Source organism: Bombus vosnesenskii, unplaced genomic scaffold (assembly GCF_011952255.1).
Source record: "Bombus vosnesenskii isolate JDL3184/JDL3185 unplaced genomic scaffold, Bvos_JDL3184-5_v1.1 scf7180000013266, whole genome shotgun sequence".
Lineage (NCBI taxonomy): Eukaryota > Metazoa > Arthropoda > Insecta > Hymenoptera > Apidae > Bombus > Bombus vosnesenskii.
The window spans coordinates 305,316-328,055 of NW_022882926.1; the positions used below are offsets into that span (position 1 = coordinate 305,316).

Sequence of the window (22,740 nt, forward strand, 5' to 3'; positions counted from 1 at the left end):
GTTATGTACGTCTAACACATATTTCTATTCTTTCTAGTTAAACTAGAAATGCTTATAGTAAATATAGTATTTTTCACTTTTTCAAACTGTACTTCACTATACTGTATATCCAATCTCTATAATGATTATACAATTGTAGTAACGTATGGATCTTAGAGTAAGGACAAGTAATGATGTTTTATTTAGAGTTTAGTGTAGTTTAATAAGCGATACTCAATAACAAAAGGACCGATTACAATATCGTCGTACGTCTTATTATCATACTATCCCGCTTCTCCACTCGCACTTTCTGACTTCTCGATTCACACTCTGTGACCTCTCAACTCACACTGCGCTTCTCAACTCGCATTCTGGCCGATGTAGCATCTCTTTTGTCTTTTGCTAGGCTCACCGCACACGTGTTCCGCAGACGCTCGTGGCCAGGGTCACGTAGGTCTTTTCTACGAAACTATGAACTTGAAAAGACCCAGGACACATTGATAGACCCGACAGCGCCTTGGCTCTCGCGACATTTCTTTTCTTTTTTTTTATTTATTTACATTTCACAATTTGTCCAGTAGGACATTTGATAAAGTATTATAGCTTAGTGGTATAATAATATAACATGTGGATGGATACCCCCAGTGGGATACCATCTTCGAATTTGATTGATTTATTTCTTTAGTGTGGTGAGTGTTTGTTTGTTAGGTCATGTCCTTTGTGAGAACTGTTGGGTGTTTCTTCTCACGCGGTGGGTCCATGGTTAACTCGATGTTTCTTAGGCCCTTTTCCCCGATACTACACAATTGTATTCCTTGATTATGCAGAATTTCTCGTAGCATCCAGAAACCGGTGCGGCTGTAGATTCTGTACAAGAAAGGACGTTCTTGCAAACACGTATCCTATTTTTCCTCGCTTTCGAGTTACAGTGAATTTGTACATTAACAAACTCTCTCTGTATAGCTTCTTAAGAAGTGTTCATAATGGCCTCCTTGCATTTGAATACAAAAATGGCTTTAGCATTGTCCGTCTTACTCTCTCTATTTGTCCAGGTATTGTTCATGAGATACCGAACTACTTCTATTATCCGATAAATTATTTCATGCGCAAAAACCACTGCTGATTATCAATGGTTTTTGCAAATATTTCGAAATCTATATTCGCAACTATAGTTTTTTCCCTTAGGAACTATAGTTTCCGACCAACAGATACATGTATAAGAAAAGTTACTTAAAATGTTAATTTCTCGAATGTCACTAGTCGGCAGCCAACAGTTGCATCTGTATCACTCTCGTTTTGCTTACGTTTATCGCCTCGACGCGTTGAACATATTATAGTATTTTATTGTACTACATTTCCTCTTGAAGGAGCAATTATATCAAAGTCAACGTTCGCACGATACATGACGAAATCAAAGACAAATTATTGTAATAACTATTTTATTGCATAACACATAGTTTATACTATTATACATGTACGAAACATTCTTCTTATCCTAACAAAGTACGTGCGATCATATTACTTTAAACATTATGATATCTAGAGGACGGATGCAGTATTACGATATATATTCGAAAGAATGTTTCTTCATTTAATTATAATCTAACTTCACTTACGTTAATTTGACGTTGATCGTCTAATTTTATAATACAAGGCCATATTTTAAACCGTGCTCCGCCATACGCGATACATAATGAAAATTTGTTTTCAATTCACAACCGTATGTTTTAATTACGTATACTACTAGCAGTCGCTTAAAATGAATTTACAATAGTAGCAATCAATCCGAACCCTATTTCTTCAACCAATCCTCTTTTACCATGTCGGCACCCTTCTCGCCAATCATAATAGTCGGCGCATTGGTATTACCACTCACTTGGTTTGGCATAATCGAAGCGTCTATGACTCGAAGTCCAGCAACTCCATAAACTCGAAGCCGAGAATCTACCACGGCTTTCGCGTCCGACTTAGGCCCCATTTTGCAAGTACCCACGGGGTGATATATAGTCACGGGAACAAATCTGGCCATGCACTCCCAGAAAAGATCGCTATACATGGGAATATGCTTGCAGCCAGGAAATGGTGTCGGATTCATTTCGCTCCCGTAACGTTTAAACGAAGCAGTTTTACTCAATTCAAACACAAACTTAGCTCCTTCGACCAATGTCGCCATGTCTTCTGGCTCCTTGAAATAATTCGGATAAATCAATGGATGATCGAACGGATTGTTGCTGCGAAGCTTGATAACACCTCTGCTTTTTGGTCTTAAAAGCGCGGGAAACGCGCTCCACGAGCCCCTACCGCCAAACTTTCCATATACGGCGTCGTAGAATTCTCTGGTCAGTCCACGATATTCCATAAAACTTTCGCTATTTTGTCCCGATGGTACAAAATGCAGTTGTATATCTGGGAAGTCATCGGAGGCATTCGCGTATTTGGTATTGATAAAACATGTTCCCTCCACTGTTGCTAAGGTAGTCAAAGGACCGTCTCCGTATATGGCGTATTCTAGGATATAGCTGATATTAGTTATCTTGGTCTCTATGGCTGAAATTTCTTCATTCACCAAGAACATAAGGCCTCCCACGCTTATATGATCTTGAAGATTATGGCCTACTCTTAAGTCTTGAATCACTGCTATACCGTGATCTGATAAGTGTTCTCTAGGTCCTATTCCTGACAGCATCAACAACTGGGGGCTATTAATAGCTCCACCGGAAACGATCACTTCTTTGTTGGCATGTACGCGCAACGTTTCCCCGTCTCTAACGAACTCTACGCCGTAAGCCCTTTTCGTTGACGGATCTATTAAAATTTTGGTAACATACGCTTCCATGGCGACGTGTAAATTTTTCCGCATCCTGGCTGGCCGCAAGAAGGCTTTCGCCGTGGAACAGCGGCTACCATCTCTGATGGTGCCTTGAGGAATCATAAAGCCAGTATGCCGTTCTCCGTTAATATCTCGATTCTCGTAACCCATTTCTTTGCCGGCTTGAATGAACGCAGCGGCCAGAGGAGTGTGCCATCGTGGTTCTTCTACGGTTAAGTACCCGCCGGTTGAATGATACGGTGTTTTGGCGTAGCTATGATTTCGATTGTCTTCAGATTTTAGGAAATAAGGCAGCACATCCTGATACGACCATCCTGGATTGCCTTGCTGTTCCCAGATGTCGTAGTCTTTTTTGGCACCACGGACGTAAAGCATGGAGTTTATTCCGCTGCTACCTCCAAGTAATTTGCCACGTGGCCAGCGGCAACGACCATTCTCCATCGCTGTGGGTATAATTTATGTTAAAGTACGTTGTAAGCGTTGCGAATAATTCATTAACGAATATTGCTGTCGTTTGGTTATTAATTCACGATTATATATCTTTTGGTTCGGCGATAGATTCATTCTTCGATTTAGATTTGAATTAGGTATGCCTAAATCTACCTATTGGTACTATATACAAATCAATAAAATTCAAGTGGTATTACTTGAAATTAATACGTCCGCACATTTATATGTTTTGTATTTGTATACAAACACATTTATATATTTTAATACAAAGCAATATTAATTATGGTTATAATACCTGTATCTTTTTAGTAATTACAAAATAAAAAATTTTAGATCTGTCATTTCATCGCATTTGGAAAGTTCAGCGACAACATACGTTAGAACTGTATTGTGATTATTTGCGAATGTTTTAGAAAGATTCGCTTATTTACACGCTTCGTTTGTTCTTACTGCCATAAATTGTATTTTATAATCCTTTTCAAGCGTGATATAATTTTATCTACTTCCCCTTCTTTCCACCGTAAAAAGTAGAGCGTTAGACATGGATGATTAGCGGATGCAGTTTTGCTTTTGTAATTATCTATTTACTGTTATTATTTATAAGTCGATATAATTCCATACTTTTTACCTCGACAGTAATTTTTGTTGGGTTCCGTCGTGTATCCCCAATCGATTTTGGTGAATTGCAGATTGTTGGCAAGAGAAGGAATATCATAGATAGCACTTCCATCGCCACCTGCTTCGAGGAGGAGTACGTTCCAATCTTCTATTTCGGACAAGCGACTTGACACCACGGCTCCTGTCATCGTGCAAAGTTACACTGCATTTTAAATAAAATATATCTAAGAAATTTTAATTCAATTTAACGTCACAACTATCTTTGACTCGAAAGTCCGTAGTCTAATTTCAAAACATCGAGAGAGATAATTTGTTGAAATTAAGAAACAAAATTCGCGATAACGCAAAGATACGTTTACGAAGTAAATGGAAAATATATTTAGATGAAGGAAATTAGAACTTAAAATTTCGGTGTTAGTATGAGGAAATAACGTACAACATTGCTAATACATCTAGTGGATTGACAGAGTTGCGAAGGGAAATTTGACAAAAAAATTGCGATTTCTGAATTGTTAAATTTTTGCGTCAATTCCTCGTGTTAGGAGCAGTAACGCGAACATCTTCGAACGCAAACACACCGATGCACTTATCTTTGACACACTTTTATCAAATTTAGGAACTTCGCGTGGATAATATGAAAAACCATACCTGCAGAACCACCGCCCACGACTATGAAATCATAAGATGGCAATAGCGATTTGGAAGGAACATTCGTCGAAGAGTAAGGAACATTCGAATATATGACGTATAGCAACACGCTTATGAGCATCGATATCGTCGATGTGATCGGTTGTGATCTCATCCCCCCGAAAATGATGCGATTGACATCCATTTTACACTCCCCCGAATTCCTTTATCAATCTGTAACATCAATGTTCGATACCTTAACACACATCTTATTCGCGATATAAGACGAAGTGGCACAGAATTATTACTGAATGCATATTACCATCATTTGTTTTGTCGGGCCCTAAGGGCTTGGTCCTTTCATTCTTAAACCTACTTTTCTCGAATGGGATCTAGCGAAACTAATATTTATTTTTTTAATGAGTGTATCGCAACGATTTTAATTGCTAGTGAAACGTGTTGATGAGGTTAACATTCTGAAGAACCTTTTTCATATACCTGCAACCGCTGCGATGCTGCACAGCCTTTTATTTCACTATATTCGCAAAATACTTCATTTAAATCTATATGTGATGATACCTGATCATTGAAGTAGGCTTAAATGTAGCAAGTTATACTTAACTCGCTGATGAGAAAGGCAACTATTTTCGATGTCGTGCACGTAAAATAGAAAAAGCGGCGGTTTGTATATTGTGCTAGACTAAAGAAGGTATCATGAAATAATCTTTGATGGATAGATCGCTACATCGACTTTTGCACTTTACTTGATTTTCAATGCGGTGGTTATAATTATGAGAGAAATTTTTTGAGATTTACCCATCTCTAAATAATCAGATTTTTTTATGTGTACAGATGGTAAGAGAATCAGAAGTTATTTGAAATTGCGGTGTCACTGACATACGTGGTCGATAAATGAATAAGACGACAATAAACTTACAGCATAGATGTAGATATTATTTCTTAAAAAGTAGATCAGAGGTAATGAGATGGCGAAATATTAGCGAAAATACAGAAATTTGTGCAATACATACGTAAATTAAACACGAAATCTAAAAGAAACTTCCGATGGGACGTGACCCAAGACGACGAATGCTTCTGGCGAGCGATCGCTTATGTACTGAATTCTGAGCAATTATTGCGCGACATGAAAAACAGCATAATTATGTAGTAGAAGCACGAGAAACTTTTCCAAGGTTTGAATACTTAAAACAACTTTGTAAACATATATCTTTAGACATACGATTATTTCGTTGTAGCGACAGACCACTTTTCAAAAGATCATTTAGCAAACTGCGACTAATCGTTCACATTATTGAAACTGAAGTAGACTTATGGGTTGGTGGGAAGAGCGCACCCTATTTGAAGCAATATCAATGACTATAATATACTTTTAACAGTGCAGATGGGAATAAAAGTAATAAACGTGCGAGTTCGATTTGTGACCAATCTATTTTACCGTTGCATCTGAATATGGAATAGATGACTGTGTTTGGACATAGTTCAGCATAAGTCATTCTGCATATGACATTCAGGAGAGAGATAGCGATTTTGGATAACACAAAGATAAAAATGAATGTGAATTAGGTGTGGAATGGTCTAGCGTAGTATGTGGCCGGCATGGACAACCTGAAATAAGTTTCAATGAACCTTTTGATATACGAAACATTGCACTATATCTTATCTTTCTATTTGCACACGTATCCTAATGACAAATATACATGGTGTGTTTTTAAGTTGAATATCGAAGTATGTTTCGTAAATGTGAATAATAATAAATCGTAGTAATTGAATTGAGAATATACTGATAAAATCGCATGAAATAGGAATTTATAATTGCTACTCTAGTGTTACCGGCCATCTCACAAAGACAAGATATGAATATAACCCAACCAGTAACCCATGGATTTGTCTTGATGAATGATACTATTCATCATTAATGTAATTATGCGAAAAAAGAATGAATAATTTCATTGAGTCAAAGTTAGGTTGGTCCATACAAAAATGTAGCCGTTTGCATGTTCAATTGAGAGGTAATGAAAACCTAATGTAATTGATATTGTTTGTATAATATAATAACACATTTCAGGATCGTCGAAATTGGTGATGTGTGTCCTTCCTTACATAAATTGAATTATAACAGACATTTGTAACAGTGTCGCACATGTAGTTGTGTGCAGATTTTACTATAGGTTACCCAAATCTGGTTCACATTGGAATGTGCTATAAACAGAAGATAAGAGCTTGGTTTCGGTGACTCACCATACCCGTCCGCTACCAGGGATACGGTAACGAATGCTATCGCATACGCTGATACGGAGGCATAATTGTAGACAAAGTTTACTGCAGTGGTATTGATAGCTTTTAGAAAATAATTCAGAAACTATGATCGACTAAAGCTTACATGTACAGAAAAAAGTTGTTCAGGATCATGCTCCCAGCAACAAATTCAATAGTCATTGATATCCAAGAGGACGTAACGTTTCTCCAGCTTCCCCATCAATGCTCGTCACAAGACAATACTCTACGAGACAATATATCGCAAGACAATTTCTGGCAAGACTCATCACATTCCTTTCTGTATTTTGACGGTAATATGGCCGTCACTCTTCTAGCTCCAGTTTCCAGCTCAGTACTCGATCAAAATATTCTTTTTCGAAAACCAACACCTATTTTGACGATTGAGTAGATAAGCTGGCAGAATGTTACAAATAAGGTTAATAAATATAACTCACATCAGCAGTTAGACGATTTAAATATCCGGTACCTTGTGAACAATCTCCATCGAATCGTTTTCGTATTCCGAGGTTTCGTTAGCATCATAACCCTAATCCATCAGCTAGACCCTTGTGCGCATACAGTGGACGACAACCGACGTAAATACTAATATTGCTTATCACTGGAAATCTAATTCTGAAGCTTTACAAACCGATGTGTTTAGTTTGAAGTGGGCAAATATAAAATTTTATTCATTTCCTCTCCTTAGTAGTAGGTAGTAGGGAATCTTTCGGCATCAAACAATATCATAACGAATATAAATTAATAACGCTCGTGTTACACATAGATGTTTGGAAATAAAGAGCTCAGATATGGCCAACTTTTCAGGCTCTGACCATTTCTAACTTTTGTTAATCTTATCAAAGACTTATCGAGTATTTCGAGGCGCAAATAGTGTTTGTCTACTGTAATAATCAACTATTTATTTCGTGGTCCTAAAATAAATTGTAAGAAGCAAGGTTAGCCAATTACTTATATATTCATTATTCGTATACTCGTGAGCTCATTCCGTAAAACAGATGACTACACCAGCTGCATTAGAAAGAAAAGTCGTATTATATATAACTATAGAAACTGCAGAATGAGCAGAAAATTCACAGTCCTTTGCCAGATTTTATAGAATAAGTAGTTTATATTTCCTTCTCTGTCCATCTAAGACAAGGGAATACACGGGCGCTACAACAGTGTCTGTACACCACGAAGACAAGATTTTCTTCTTATGTGCATGTAGATGCTCAAGGCGCCTAATGCCTGGGTGGGAATTTTTTTCTTGGTAATAGTAAAGGATGTTGTATGTAAGACAGGGGCTCAATGTTGTATTCTCTATGTATTTCCGTCTCTAAGGAATTGCAGTTCATTAGATTCCATCCTGTATTTCCAATCGATTTCAGACTGCACACTGTCCGGTAAAGAAATATCATATATAGCATTTCCATCGCCACCTGCTTCCAGGAGGAGTACGTCCCAATCTTCTATTTTGAACAAGCAATTCGCCATAAGGGCTCCTGTAATCGTGCAAATTGACGATACATTTTAAATAGAACGTAGTTGAGACGACTGAAAATAATTAAAAGCTATAAGTATTTTTAAGGCAGGAGTATGTAGTTTTGTTTCGAAATATCGAGAAAGGGAGACATTTAGTCGAGATTACGAAATGAAATTCTCGATGAATTCTAAATATGGTTACAAAACAAACCTAAAATACATATTGAAGAAAACAAAGAAATAAAAATATGAAGAAAACAAGATGTTATAATATAGTCGTTAACATATAGAAACGACGCACAATGTCATTAATATGCTATACATAAGATGGAGCCGTTATATGAAATTAAAATGAATTGATGAATTGCTGAATCGATGAATCGATGAATTGATGAATTGATGAATTGATGAATTGATGAATTGATGAATTGATGAATTGATGAATTGATGAATTGATGAATTGATGAATTGATGAATTGATGAATTGATGAATTGATGAACTGATGAATTGATGAACTGATGAACTGATGAATTGATGAATTGATGAATGTATGAATGGATGAGTTGATGAATCGATGAATCGATGAATCGAGGAATCGAAGAATTGATGAATTGATGAAATGATGAATTGATGAATTGATAAATGGATAAATTGATAAATTGATAAGTTGATAAATTCTCGTATCAATTGATCAAAAAATGGAATTTTCTAACGACGTAATGAAAAAAGAACAACCCACCACGACTAATAGGTTGTAAACTGGTGACAGTAATTTGGAAGGAACACTCGTCGAAGAGTAGGACACAATAGAATACGTGATACATACATGATGATGATGATAGAAAACGATACGCATAAAAACATCAAAAGCACCGGTACAGTTGGTGCTGTTTTCATCCCTCCGAAATGCTCCGATATCCACTTTGTACTTCTCCTATTTCCTTTGTCAGTGTGTAATATTATGTTATGATACATTCACAATAATCTTATTCGCAAGATAAGACGAAGTAATAGAGAATTATTAATGAACACATTTGGGTGATGCTGACATGTCATTAAATTAATGTGCATATTTACGAAAAATATTTTGAGGTCTCTTGGTCGCTTTTGACGATTCATTACACATAAGCGTCACGGTTTTATTCAGTTTATTATTTTTTCGAAATTATTTCTACCTTAAATTTGTCCTTGATAAAAGGTTGTAACTACAAGAAAATTTATTTCAAAAATAAAAATATATATGTCTTGTAATATCTACAAAACGTTAAACGTAAGATTATGCAACGATATAATGGAACGACATAGTGGAACGCAAACCGACGAGTGCTATTTTGTTGATAATCACGTAAACGAGGTATTTTGAGAAATTGTTTTGCAACATCGTAAATTACGTATATTCAGTGTGAAAAAGCATTCGTACATCCTTTAAAAGGTGATAATAGTTTTTCTTAAATTTCGTGAAAGGACTTCATATCTTTTGAGAAATTAGAATAAAATTAGTCTTGAAAAAATAACAGTTGGAAATTCATAGTTCCCCACCTCCTAATAACTGAAATGAAAATTTGATAACAGCTAGAAAAATGGTGTGAAAGTCCAACGACTACCTCTCTAACAAGGTGTATAAATAACATCGTTTCGTCATTTTATTTACTTTTTGGATTTTTGCTAAACAGATGTAAATAAAATAAGTAGAAGTCAGAGGAACATTGGTTTTCGATTCCGATAGTGACTGTGAATTTCTTTTATTTATCTCACCTGAAGTTCGAATTGCGTTTAGATATGGTACACTGCCAATGTATATACACGCAAATATATCTTTTATTGTTTAGTGTACATTTTTATTTTACATGTGTATGTGCACGAGATAAATGGTGTTATGTACCTCTAACACATATTTCTATTCTTTCTAGTTAAACTAGAAATGCTTACAGTAAGTATAGTATTTTTCACTTTTTCAAACTGTACTTCACTATACTATATATCCAATCTCTATAATGATTATACAATTGTATTCCTTAATTATGCAGAATTTCTCGTAGCATCCAGAAACCGGTGCGGCTGTAGATTCTGTACAAGAAAGGACGTTCTTGCAAACACGTATCCTATTTTTCCTCGCTTTCGAGTTACAGTGAATTTGTACATTAACTCTCTCTGTATAGCTTCTTAAGAAGTGTTCATAATGGCCTCCTTGCATTTGAATACAAAAATGGCTTTAGCATTGTCCGTCTTACTCTCTCTATTTGTCCAGGTATTGTTCATGAGATACCGAACTACTTCTATTATCCGATAAATTATTTCATGCGCAAAAACCACTGCTGATTATCAATGGTTTTTGCAAATATTTCGAAATCTATATTCGCAACTATAGTTTTTTCCCTTAGGAACTATAGTTTCCGACCAACAGATACATGTATAAGAAAAGTTACTTAAAATGTTAATTTCTCGAATGTCACTAGTCGGCAGCCAACAGTTGCATCTGTATCACTCTCGTTTTGCTTACGTTTATCGCCTCGACGCGTTGAACATATTATAGTATTTTATTGTACTACATTTCCTCTTGAAGGAGCAATTATATCAAAGTCAACGTTCGCACGATACATGACGAAATCAAAGACAAATTATTGTAATAACTATTTTATTGCATAACACATAGTTTATACTATTATACATGTACGAAACATTCTTCTTATCCTAACAAAGTACGTGCGATCATATTACTTTAAACATTATGATATCTAGAGGACGGATGCAGTATTACGATATATATTCGAAAGAATGTTTCTTCATTTAATTATAATCTAACTTCACTTACGTTAATTTGACGTTGATCGTCTAATTTTATAATACAAGGCCATATTTTAAACCGTGCTCCGCCATACGCGATACATAATGAAAATTTGTTTTCAATTCACAACCGTATGTTTTAATTACGTAATGGTATACTACTAGCAGTCGCTTAAAATGAATTTACAATAGTAGCAATCAATCCGAACCCTATTTCTTCAACCAATCCTCTTTTACCATGTCGGCACCCTTCTCGCCAATCATAATAGTCGGCGCATTGGTATTACCACTCACTTGGTTTGGCATAATCGAAGCGTCTATGACTCGAAGTCCAGCAACTCCATAAACTCGAAGCCGAGAATCTACCACGGCTTTCGCGTCCGACTTAGGCCCCATTTTGCAAGTACCCACGGGGTGATATATAGTCACGGGAACAAATCTGGCCATACACTCCCAGAAAAGATCGCTATACATGGGAATATGCTTGCAGCCAGGAAATGGTGTCGGATTCATTTCGCTCCCGTAACGTTTAAACGAAGCAGTTTTACTCAATTCAAACACAAACTTAGCTCCTTCGACCAATGTCGCCATGTCTTCTGGCTCCTTGAAATAATTCGGATAAATCAATGGATGATCGAACGGATTGTTGCTTCGAAGCTTGATAACACCTCTGCTTTTTGGTCTTAAAAGCGCGGGAAACGCGCTCCACGAGCCCCTACCGCCAAGCTTTCCATATACGGCGTCGTAGAATTCTCTGGTCAGTCCACGATCCTCCCTAAAAATTTCGGTATTTGGTCCCGATGACATAAAATGCAGTTGTATGTCTGGGAAGTCATCGGAGGCATTCGCGTATTTGGTATTGATAAAACATGTTCCCTCCACTGTTGCTAAGGTAGACAAAGGACTATCACCGGACATGGCGTATTCTAGAATATAGCTAATATTAGTCATCTTGCTCAGTATGGATGAAATTTCCTCATTCACTAAAAACATAAGGCCTCCCACTCCTACATGATCTTGAAGATTATGGCCCACTTTTAAATCCTGAATCACTGTTATACGGTGTTCCGATAAGTGTTCTTTAGGTCCTATTCCCGACAGCATCAATAACTGGGGGCTATTGATAGTTCCTCCGGAAACGATCACCTCCTTGTTGGCACGTACGCTCAACGTCTCCCCGTTTCTAACGAACTCTACGCCGTAAGCCTTTTTCGACGACGAATCTATTAAAATTTTGGTAACATACGCTTCCATAGCGACGTGGAAATTCTTACGCGTCCTGGCTGGCCGCAAGAAGGCTTTCGCTGTGGAGCAGCGGCTACCATCTCTGATGGTGCCTTGAGGAATCATAAAGCCAGTTTGCCGTTCGCCATTAATATCTCGAATCTCGTAACCCATTTCTTGGCCGGCTTGAATGAACGCAGCGGCCAGGGGAGTGTGCCATTGTGGTTCTTCAACGGTTAAGTACCCGCCGGTCGAATGATACGGTGTTTTGGCGTAGCTGTGATTTCGATTGTCTTCGGATTTGAGAAAGTAAGGCAGCACATCCTGATAAGACCATCCTGGATTGCCTTGTTGTTCCCAGATGTCGTAGTCTTTTTTGGCACCACGGACGTAAAGCATGGAGTTTATTCCGCTGCTACCTCCAAGTAATTTGCCACGTGGCCAGCGGCAACGACCATTCTCCATCGCTGTGGGTATAATTTACGTTAAAGTATATCAAAAGTGTTGCAAATAATCCATGAACGAATATTGTTGTTGTTTGGTTATTAATTCATGTTTATATATCTTTGGGTTCGGCGATAGATTCATTCTTCAATTTAGATTTGACATTAAGTATGCCTAAATCTATCTATTGGTTCTAAATACAAATCAATATAATTCAAGTGGTGTTTCTTGAAATTAATAAGCCTGCATATTTATAAATTAATAAAAAGCAATATTAATTTTGGCAATTGTTGAAGTGGTTTCCACTTCAAGGAAAACTGCACATCATCTCTAGTGTTTAGCTTTCTTAGTCTTCAAAGCCATTGAGTATTGTTTAACACTTAATCAATTTGACGGGCCTCTCAGCCTCATAGCCTTACTAGGATCATGCTTTTGATGCGTGCGGCGGGGTACAGACAAGCCAGTTTTTCGTAATTGTATAAATACCCATAGTCCCATGGCTTCGAAGCTCTTTCATAAAGTAACGCTACTAGCGTGTGTATCTGGATTAGCATACACATTGTACTTACACTTAATCTTGTTTATATAAATATTCTATTATCCATTTATCCACCCATTTCCTCTCTCTCTCTCTCTCTCTCTTTCTTTTTCTCTCTCTCTCTTTCTCTTTCTCTCTCTCTCTCTATATATATATTACGAGATAAAACATTAATAGCAGTAATACCTGTATGTTTTTTGTAATTGTAGAATACAAAATTTCAAATCTGTTATTTTAACTTCTCTGGTATGCTTAGTGACAGTTTACGTTAGAAATGAATTGTGATGATTTGCCAATGTTATAGAAAGATTTACCTATTTACATGCTTCGTTTATTCTCATTGCTATAGATTGCATTTTATAATCCTTTCCAAGCGTTATATAATTTTATCTACTTCCCATTCTTTTCAACGTAAAAAATAGAGCGTTAGATGTGGATGATTAGGGGATGCAGTATTGTTTCTGTAATCAACTATTTACTGTTTTTATTTATAAGTCAGAATAATTCGACACTTTTTACCTCGACAGTAATTTTCATTGGATTCCGTCGTGTATTCCCAATCGATTTTGGTGAGCTGCAGATTGTCGGCAAGAGAAGGAATATCATAGACAGCACTTCCATCTCCACCTGCTTCCAACAGGAGTACGTTCCATTCTTCCATTTCGGACAAGCGACTTGCCACCACGGCTCCTGTCATCGTGTAAAGTTACAGAGCATTTTGAAGAAAACATATCTATAAAATCTAAATCCAGTTTAACGTCCCAGATATCTTTGAATCGAATGTCCGTAGCCTAATTTCAAAACATCATGTAAAGGAGATAATTTGTCGAAATTACGAATCGAAATTCGCGATAATGCAAAAGTACGTTTACAAAGTAAGCGGAAAATATATTTAGACGAAGGAAATTAGATGTTAAAGTAACGTACAATAGTGCTAATATATCCAGTGGATTGTCAAAGTCGTCAAAAGAAATTTGGCAAAAAATCGGGATATGTGAATTGTTAAATTTTTTGCATCTATCCATCATATTAGGAGCAATAACGCGACCTTCTCCGCACGCAAACACACAGATGCAGTTATCTTTGACAAATTTTTATCAGTTTAGGACGGAACTTCACGTGGATAATATGAAAAACCATACCTGCAGAACCACCGCCCACGACTATGAAATCGTAAGCTGGCAATAGCGATTTGGAAGGAAGATTCGTCGAAGAGTAAGGAACAATCGAATAGATGACGTATAGCGACATGCTTACGAGCATCGAAATGATCGATGTGATCGGTTGTGACTTCATCCCTCCGAAAATGATGCGTTTGACATCCATTTTGTACTTATATTTCCGCTGTCAATCTATGATATTAAGTTACAGAGAATTATTAATAAACACGTATTATCCTTATTTATCTCTTCAGACACGATCGGTATTTGCTTCTTACATACTTCAATCTACTATACTCCAATGGTTTGTAGCAGAGTTTGTAGAAACAAATATCTTGTTTGCTATTTATTCTAAGAACAGTACAGCTCATTAATTTCGATGACCTTAATACATATTGCCGAAGTTAACGTTTTGGACAATTTTTTCATATACCGGCCCGGTGATACTCGACTTTTGTTTCCAAGTAGATATTCGTAAAATAATTCAATGAAATTCACGCTATGATTACTCTTCATCTTGCTATACACAATCTCATTTTTATACAGCTCAACCTAAACTTAGCTCACTGATGAGGAAGCTAACTATTTTTAACACTTTACAAATACAGAAGAGAAATCTATGTGGTATCAGTAAACTTATAGCATAGATGTGGATATTATGTGGTAAAATATAAAAGATTAGAAATAATGTAGCAGCCAAGTATTAGCGAAAATACTGAATTTAAAGAACGATTTCATATATGGGTGATTATGTTTACCATACCTAAGAGCGTGCTTCGATGCGACGTGAACAGTGGTGACGAACGCTTCTTGGTGGGTGCTTAAATACTATATTCTGTGTCACTATTGTATCAGGTCAGAATTACATACATATGTGCGTCTCTTATCTAAGGTAAACAAAGATGCGATTAATTTATGTAGATCATGGATACATTTCAGATCTCGACTGTTGCGGGAAGATTTAGAGGGTTTGTCCAAATTGTGGATATTGGATCAGCAAAAAAGTCGTGCCTGATTCTAAAAGATAAATATTTTTTTTACAAGTGTCATATATCGTTGAGATAAAGATGGTGATATTCAATTGTTATTTCAATAATGGAAATTTGTGTTTTGATACATTCTTGTTTTGCCAGCTTTTACAACGCAATAAAAGATTTTGATAATAAGCGAGCAACAGGTTTATCTGCGCGTTATTTCATGTTGCTGGAATTCTGGGAAGATGTAACGGTGCAAAATGTTGCAAAAATATTCACGATGTTTACCACGACTGTACGGCAGTTTTCCGCACCATAAAAAAATAGTTTGCAAAATTCAGACGTAGTGATTTTAAACTGCATGACCAGTCACACTCTGGCCGACTTTTTCTGGTAGACGATGACATTGTGCTCAATTTATTGCAATATAATCTCCGAATTTCGACTGCAGGACGCTTCTAAAAAAGCAATGCTTGTGCAGGTAAGTACAAATTAATTATCAAATTAATAGGGGCATGAATAATTGATATTATTTAAAAAAATGGGAAAATTCTTATTGCTCCATCGAAATACTGCCAGCCAGCTTCACGACGACCAGATTGTAAAGCCTACCCCAAACTCAAACCCAGCTCTTTGATGTTATTGACTTTCAATTCAATTATAGCAGACTTGTCTCATTCTGAATGGATCTTTATCCAAGTTCGTCCAACCCTCGATTGTATAAATAAACAGAAGATAAGTGTTAAGTTTCCAGGTCAGGTAATTCTGTCCAGCTGTCAACAACAAATACTAACGCGTATGATTTTACGGGCGTATAATTATAGGCAGAACTCAATGTAGTGGTGTCTGTAGATTTTTGTTAAAGTTGTTCAGGATCATAAAATAACAAGATATTAAAAAATCATCGAAATCCGTGTGAACGCAATGGTTCTACAGTTTCACCACCGATACTTGTCAATGCAATATTTCTCAAGACAATACTCTGCGAGACAATACATCGCAAGATAATAGTTCGCAGTAAAATCCCACATAAGACTCATCACACTCATTTTTGTATGTTGGCGCAAATGTAGGCGTTACTTTCTTCGCTCAAATCGGATGACGTTTCTCCAAAACCAACGCCTTCCTAATAGATGCTCTGGGAGGAGATGGATAACCTTGAAGCGGCAGCAAGGGGACGCAGCCCAGATCCTCATCGACTTCCCGAGGACTCGGATCGGTTTACGATGCGTCGATTGGGATTAGAACAACTCGTATCGGTAAGTGAGAACTAATTTAACAATCTACTAAGTCACATTTTCTCTGGAATCATTTTAAAATATCGAAGTATCATTCCCACCAAATTTTACTTAAAATAATTTCGCTTATGTAATAAGTGTTGAGGTTATTCGATGTGTAAACAGAGAAAACACGTGAATAAATTGTAAGGCAGAAAATATATTTAAATAGAAGTGTAATAAGTAAGAATACAATTTGAGCTGGTCCGGATCCGCACGCTAGCTGTGTTACCCAATAACTGAAAAACCCCGAAGCCAAAGTCGCCTGTCTACTGTTTATGGCTTGACTTCGTCGCATTCTTTTGTCTACGCGCTGTCAATGGCTTCAGTGCTTGAACAAATTAAAAAGACCAGATATAGAGTTTTCTTAGAAGTGGTAACCACTTCAACAATAAGTGCACGTAATAGTACAAGTAGGTGCATAAAATTAATTTACAAAAGCAGCTATTGATATACGTCTAATTCCATCAACCATTTCTCTTTGACCATATCGGAACCCTTCTCTGCAATCATGATAGTCGGCGCATTGGTATTGCCACTGATCAAATTTGGCATAATCGAACTGTCTATGACTCGAAGTCCAGTAATTCCATAAACTCGAAGCCAAGGATCAACCACCGCTTTTGGGTCCGAATTTGGCCCCATCTTACAAGTACCCACGGGGTGTGATATAGTTAAGGGGAAAGATCTGATCATGCACTCCCAGTACGGGTCGCTATACAATGGGATATGCTTGCAGTCAGGAAATGGATTCGGATTCAGTTTGCTCCCGTAACGTCTAAGCGAAGCAGTTTTACTCATCTCGAGTACAAATTTAACTCCTTCGATCAATGTGGCCATGTCTTCTGGCTCCTTGAAATAATTTGGATAAATCAATGGGTGATCGAAAGGATTGTTGCTCCGAAGCTTGATAATTCCTCTACTTTTAGGTCTTAAAAGGGTAGGATACACACTCCACCCGTCCTTATTGTGAACATCTCTATATACGACATCATAGAATTCTCTCGTCAATCCAAAAATCTTTCTAGTGCTCTCGGAATAGTCCCCCGTTGACCAAATATGCATTTGTATGTCTGGAAAATCGTCGGAGGTATTCGCATATTTAGTATTAATAAAACCTAGTACTTCATTAAATCCTAAGGTTGTCAAAGGACCGTCTCCGGATATAGCGTACTCTAGGGCATAGCTAATATTAATCAGTCTGTTCTGTACGATTGAAACTTCTTCATTCACTAAGAATATAATGCCCCCCGCACTTATATGGTCTTGAAGATTGTGGCCCACTTCTAAGTCCTGAATCACTGGTATACCGTGTTCCGATAAGTGTTCTTTAGGTCCTATTCCTGACAACATCAACAGCTGGGGGCTATTGACAGCTCCTCCGGAAACGATCACTTCTTTGTTGGCATGTACGCGCAACGTTTCCCCGTCTCTAACGAACTCTACGCCGTAAGCTCTTTTCGTTGACGGATCTATTAAAATTTTGGTAACATGTGCTTTCATAGCGACGTGTAAATTTTTGCGTATCCTGGCTGGCCGCAAGAAGGCTTTCGCCGTGGAGCAGCGGCTACCATCTTTGATGGTGCCTTGAGGAATCATAAAGCCAGTATGCCGTTCTCCGTTAATATCTCGATTCTCGTAACCCATTTCTTTGCCGGCTTGAATGAACGCAGCGGCCAGAGGAGTGTGCCATTGTGGTTCTTCGACGGTTAAGTACCCGCCGGTTGAATGATACGGTGTTTTGGCGTAGCTGTGATTTCGATTGTCTTCAGATTTTAGGAAATAAGGCAGCACATCCTGATACGACCATCCTGGATTGCCTTGCTGTTCCCAGATGTCGTAGTCCTTTTTGGCACCACGGACGTAAAGCATGTAATTTATGCCACTGCTGCCCCCGAGTACTTTGCCACGTGGCCAGCGGCACTGACCGCCTTCCATCGCTGTTGACATAATTTACAGTAAAGAACTTTGAAAGCATCGCGAGTAATTCGTAATGAAATATTGATTTTAGAAGGTCACTGATTCACATTAACTTCTCTTTGGAATGGACGATAGATTCATTTTTCGATTTATGTTAACACTAGAACTGTGCAAATATATCTGACTGTTCTATGTATAAATCGGTATATATAAATAAAGTATAAAGTTCTATATACAAATCAAGTGTCATTACTTAAAATAAATAGATCTATATAATTATATATTAATGTAAACTTTGTTCAGTATTAATTGCGCCTGAAATATCTGTTTATTGCATTAGAAACATAATTTTAGTCCGATATTTTCACGTCTTTTTAGTGCTAATTGCAAGATTATGATGCGCACAGATTTTAGAATGCTTTACTTAATATTTACTCGCTTCATTTATTCTCATTGCCATAGGTAGTACTTTACATTCTCTTCTAAGCATGATAATATTTTATCTGTCTTTTCTCAAATTCCTTTTTTTTCAATGGAAAAAATAGTGCGTTGGTCTTGAATGATTAGAGTGTCTGGTATTATTATTGTAATTATGTACCTATCATTATTATAGTTAGGTATTATTCAATATTATTTACCGAGACAGTAATTTTCATTCGGTTCCGTCGTGTAATTCCAATCGATTTTAGATCGTTGCAAATTGGCGGCAAGAGTAGGAACATCATACGTAGCACTTCCATCGGCACCTGCTTCCAGCAGGAGTACGTCCCAATCTTCTACCTCGGACAAACGATTCGCCATAACGGTTCCTGTAATGGTGTAAATTCACAGAGTATTTTAATAAAACAAGCCTAAGAAAATTTTTTCTTAAACGTTACAAATATTTTCAAATCAGGAATTTGTAGTTTTACATCAACACATCGAGATTGGGAGTAAAATTGTCGAAATTAGAAATAATACTTCGCGGTAAATTCACAATATGTTTGCATAATGATCTCACAGCATACTTATATGAATGGAATAAGATATTAAAATTTCTTCATTAATGTATATAAATAGCGTATATGATCACTAATACCTACGATAAATAGATAGAGTCGGAAAATGAAATTTGGAAAAAATCGATATATGGGAAGTACGTAACATTTTTGGTGTTACGCTATCATACAAGTAACAATGCTTTCTTCCTTGCGCGCACATACGCAGCTGCCGCTGTTTTAGTTACACTTTTAGCAGATTTTTAACGGAACTTTGTATCGGCATCGTGATAAGACGTACCTGCCGAACCACCGCCTACGATTATGAAATCGTAAGTCGGCAGTAATGATTTGGTAGAAATATTGTATGAGGAGTATGGAACAATCGAATAGACGGCATACAGCGACATGCCTAAGAGTATCGATAGCACCGAATGCGTTTTCATCCCTTCGAGAATGATGCGATTGACATCCATTTTACATTCCTCCGAATTCATTTATCAATCTGTAACATTAATGTTCGATACCTTAACACACATCTTATTAGCGATATAAGTAGAAGAGAATTATTACTAAATATATATTGCTATCATCTTTTCTTTCGGGCCTTAAGGGGCTTTGGTTCTTTCATTCTTAAAGTTACTTTTCTCGAATAGGATCTAGCGAAACTAATATTTATTTTTTTAATGAGTGTATCGCAACGATTTTAATTGCCAGTGAAACGTGTTGATGAGGTTAACATTCTGAAGAACCTTTTTCATATACCTGCAACCGCTGCGATGCTGCACAGCCTTTTATTTCACTATGTTCGCAAAATACTTCATTTAAATCTATATGTGATGATACCTCATCATCTTGAAGTAGGCTTAAATGTAGCAACTTATACTTAACTCGCTGATGTGAAAGGCAACTATATTCGATGTCGTGCAAGTAAAATAGAAAAAGCGGCGGTTTGTAGATTGTGCTAGACTAATAAAAGGTATCATAAGATAATCTTTGATGAGTAGATCGCTATATCGACTGTTGCACTTTATTTGATTTTCAATGCGTAAAAATGTTATAAATATAGTTCTCGTCACAAGAAAATCGTTTTCTAACCAAAAAATTACAAAATTGTTAAACAGCACATATGGTATTAAACATAAATTGCTTTGTTCCTTGCAAGCCAAGGTTGAGCGGTGGTTATAAATATGGGAGAAAGTTGTTCAAAATGGTGAGTTTGACGAAGTATTTCGATGTCATCGATTTCTTCGGAGTTTACCTCTCTCTGAATAATCACATCTTTTTAGTGCATGCAGATGATAAGAGAATAAGAAGCTAATTGAAATTATGGTGAAACTGGCATGCATGGCTGAGAAAAGAATAAGACGGCAATAAATTTACAGTACAGATGTAGATACTATTTCTTAAAAGACAGATCAGAGGTAATGAAATGGTAAAATATTAGCAAATATACAGAAATTTATGCAATACATACGTGGATGAAACACCAAGCGTAAGAAAGTGATCCGGTGATCTGTAATTCAAAACGACGAATTCTTCTGGTTAGCGATCGCTTATGTAGTGAACTCTTAGCAATTATTGACACATGAAAAATGACATGATTACGTAATCAACATATCAGAAATTTTTCCCCAGGTTTGAACAACTTAACATAATTTTGCAAAAATATCTTTTTGGACATAGGATTATTTCATTGTATCAGCAGTACAATTTTCAGTAGTTCACTTAGCAAAAACACTTTTAGTCATGCATGAATACAGGAATAAAAATAGTAAACGTGGGAATTCGATTAGTGATCAAATTATTTTATTATTTCACCTCAATATGGAGTTTCGACGTAATTCAACTTAAATCAATTAGTAAACCATTGACGAGAGAGATAGCGAATTTTGATAACGCAAAGATAAAAATGAATATGAATTAGATAAGGACTGAGCTAACGTAATATGAGACCGGTATTAACCACCTGAAATAATTTTCAATGAATCTGTTTTTAAGTTGAACACAAAAGTATATTTCGCATATACTATAAATAATAATAAATCGGAGTAATTAAGTTCAGGATAGCTTATAAAATAGCAGGGGTTTACATTGGAATCTGTTATAAACAAGAGATGAGAGCTTGGTTTCGGTGACTCACTATACCCGTCCGCTGCCAGGGATACGGTAAGCAATACTATCGCGTACGCTCCTACGGAAGCACAGTTAGTAAGTAAAGCAAGGTTAGTCAATTACTTATATGTTCATTATCCGTATAATCGTGTGCTTATTCATTAAAACAGGCGATTACATTAGCTTCATTAGGAAGGAAAGTTGTTTCATGTACAATTATAGAAACTGCAGAATGAGCACAAAATTCACAGTCCTTTGCTAGATTTTACAGAATAAGTAGTTTATATTTCTTTTTCTGTCCCTCTAAGAGAAGGGAATACACGAACGCTCCCAGAGCGTCTGTACACTACGAAGACAGAGTTTTCTTTCTATGATCATGTAGACACTCAGGGCACCTAGTGCCTGGATAGCAAATTTTTTTCCTGGTTATAGTAAAGGATGTTGTACGTAAGACAGGGGCCCAATGTTGAATTCTGCAATCTCTTAATGTTACCCGTGGATTCAAAAGCAGAGGACATCTACAGATATAAAAGACGACAATTAACATGTGAATGGACGTTCAGAGGTTAGAACTGTATCGAAACAAAATAGGTAAAGGTTGGTTTTGAATGTTATTCGGAAGAGAGCTTATTAAGAAAATACACCAGTTAGACCGGGTTGCAAGATCCAAAGAACGCTTACCAGTAAGATTAGCCTCAAATTGTCAGATTGGTCACCTAAGTGGTCGTTGATTGCTTCTCGACAAAAATACCATCACGGCTAAATGAAGGGTATTCATTCAAAGTTGCTACATTTCTAAACATCCACTATGGTAAGAGCGGAGCGGATGAAATATAATCGAACGACCAAACGAAGCTACCATAAGTGAGGTTCAATCGCAATTGGCATGAAGCAGCAACTAATTTCTTCTTGTTCCAAAAAATTAGAATCTCAAGCTAAAAATTATTAGAATAATCGACGCAGTATGAATGAACTAACCGATTGGCTGCTTTATTTGTTTTTTATTGTAAACGTGGCGATATTTAGCGAGTTACATTAATAATCTATTCCAACGAGACTTCTT

At 36.7% G+C, this 22,740-nt stretch overlaps 4 protein-coding genes across 5 annotated transcripts; all 4 read right to left on the reverse strand.

Annotated features, from left to right (window-relative positions):
• Nucleotides 1-1,707: 1,707 nt before the first annotated feature.
• Nucleotides 1,708-14,493, reverse strand: LOC117230135 (glucose dehydrogenase [FAD, quinone]-like). Of its 2 annotated transcripts, XM_033487258.1 has the most exons (4): nt 5,536-5,594; nt 4,526-4,738; nt 3,888-4,058; nt 1,709-3,252 (listed from the first exon to the last, which is right to left on the reverse strand). In XM_033487258.1, exons 2-4 carry the CDS (start codon nt 4,707-4,709, stop codon nt 1,772-1,774), a joined length of 1,836 nt encoding a protein of 611 aa, XP_033343149.1. In that variant the 5' UTR covers nt 4,710-4,738; nt 5,536-5,594; the 3' UTR covers nt 1,709-1,771. The 2 variants fall into 2 exon arrangements, with proteins under 2 accessions (XP_033343148.1, XP_033343149.1); XM_033487257.1 differs by lacking the exons at nt 4,526-4,738; nt 5,536-5,594 and adding an exon at nt 14,397-14,493 and having other exon boundaries at nt 1,708-3,252.
• LOC117230134 (glucose dehydrogenase [FAD, quinone]-like) lies at nt 11,087-14,580 on the reverse strand. The gene is made up of 3 exons (XM_033487256.1): nt 14,397-14,580; nt 13,774-13,944; nt 11,087-12,739 (listed from the first exon to the last, which is right to left on the reverse strand). Exons 1-3 carry the CDS (start codon nt 14,578-14,580, stop codon nt 11,259-11,261), a joined length of 1,836 nt encoding a protein of 611 aa, XP_033343147.1. The 3' UTR covers nt 11,087-11,258.
• Nucleotides 14,581-17,072: 2,492 nt separating this feature from the next.
• LOC117243571 (glucose dehydrogenase [FAD, quinone]-like) lies at nt 17,073-18,603 on the reverse strand. Its single transcript, XM_033511175.1, has one exon. It carries the CDS (start codon nt 18,601-18,603, stop codon nt 17,110-17,112), a length of 1,494 nt encoding a protein of 497 aa, XP_033367066.1. The 3' UTR covers nt 17,073-17,109.
• Nucleotides 18,604-19,215: 612 nt separating this feature from the next.
• Nucleotides 19,216-20,038, reverse strand: LOC117243599 (glucose dehydrogenase [FAD, quinone]-like). Its single transcript, XM_033511242.1, has 2 exons — nt 19,864-20,038; nt 19,216-19,394 (listed from the first exon to the last, which is right to left on the reverse strand). Exons 1-2 carry the CDS (start codon nt 20,036-20,038, stop codon nt 19,216-19,218), a joined length of 354 nt encoding a protein of 117 aa, XP_033367133.1.
• Nucleotides 20,039-22,740: the final 2,702 nt, after the last annotated feature.

Excerpts from the sequence above, each read along its gene's own strand:
- LOC117230135 (XM_033487258.1), bottom strand. The coding sequence starts at position 4,709 with ATGGATGTCAATCGCATCATTTTCGGGGGGATGAGATCACAACCGATC. Across the intron at positions 4,059-4,525 it reads CGTGGGCGGTGGTTCTGCAG|GAGCCGTGGTGTCAAGTCGC; the intron begins GTATGGTTTTTC and ends GCACGATGACAG. Across the intron at positions 3,253-3,887 it reads CAACAAAAATTACTGTCGAG|CGATGGAGAATGGTCGTTGC; the intron begins GTAAAAAGTATG and ends TTATACCCACAG.
- LOC117230134 (XM_033487256.1), bottom strand. The coding sequence starts at position 14,580 with ATGGATGTCAAACGCATCATTTTCGGAGGGATGAAGTCACAACCGATC. Across the intron at positions 13,945-14,396 it reads CGTGGGCGGTGGTTCTGCAG|GAGCCGTGGTGGCAAGTCGC; the intron begins GTATGGTTTTTC and ends ACACGATGACAG. Across the intron at positions 12,740-13,773 it reads CAATGAAAATTACTGTCGAG|CGATGGAGAATGGTCGTTGC; the intron begins GTAAAAAGTGTC and ends TTATACCCACAG.
- LOC117243571 (XM_033511175.1), bottom strand. The coding sequence starts at position 18,603 with ATGGAAGGCGGTCAGTGCCGCTGGCCACGTGGCAAAGTACTCGGGGGC.
- LOC117243599 (XM_033511242.1), bottom strand. The coding sequence starts at position 20,038 with ATGGATGTCAATCGCATCATTCTCGAAGGGATGAAAACGCATTCGGTG. Across the intron at positions 19,395-19,863 it reads CGTAGGCGGTGGTTCGGCAG|GAACCGTTATGGCGAATCGT; the intron begins GTACGTCTTATC and ends ACACCATTACAG.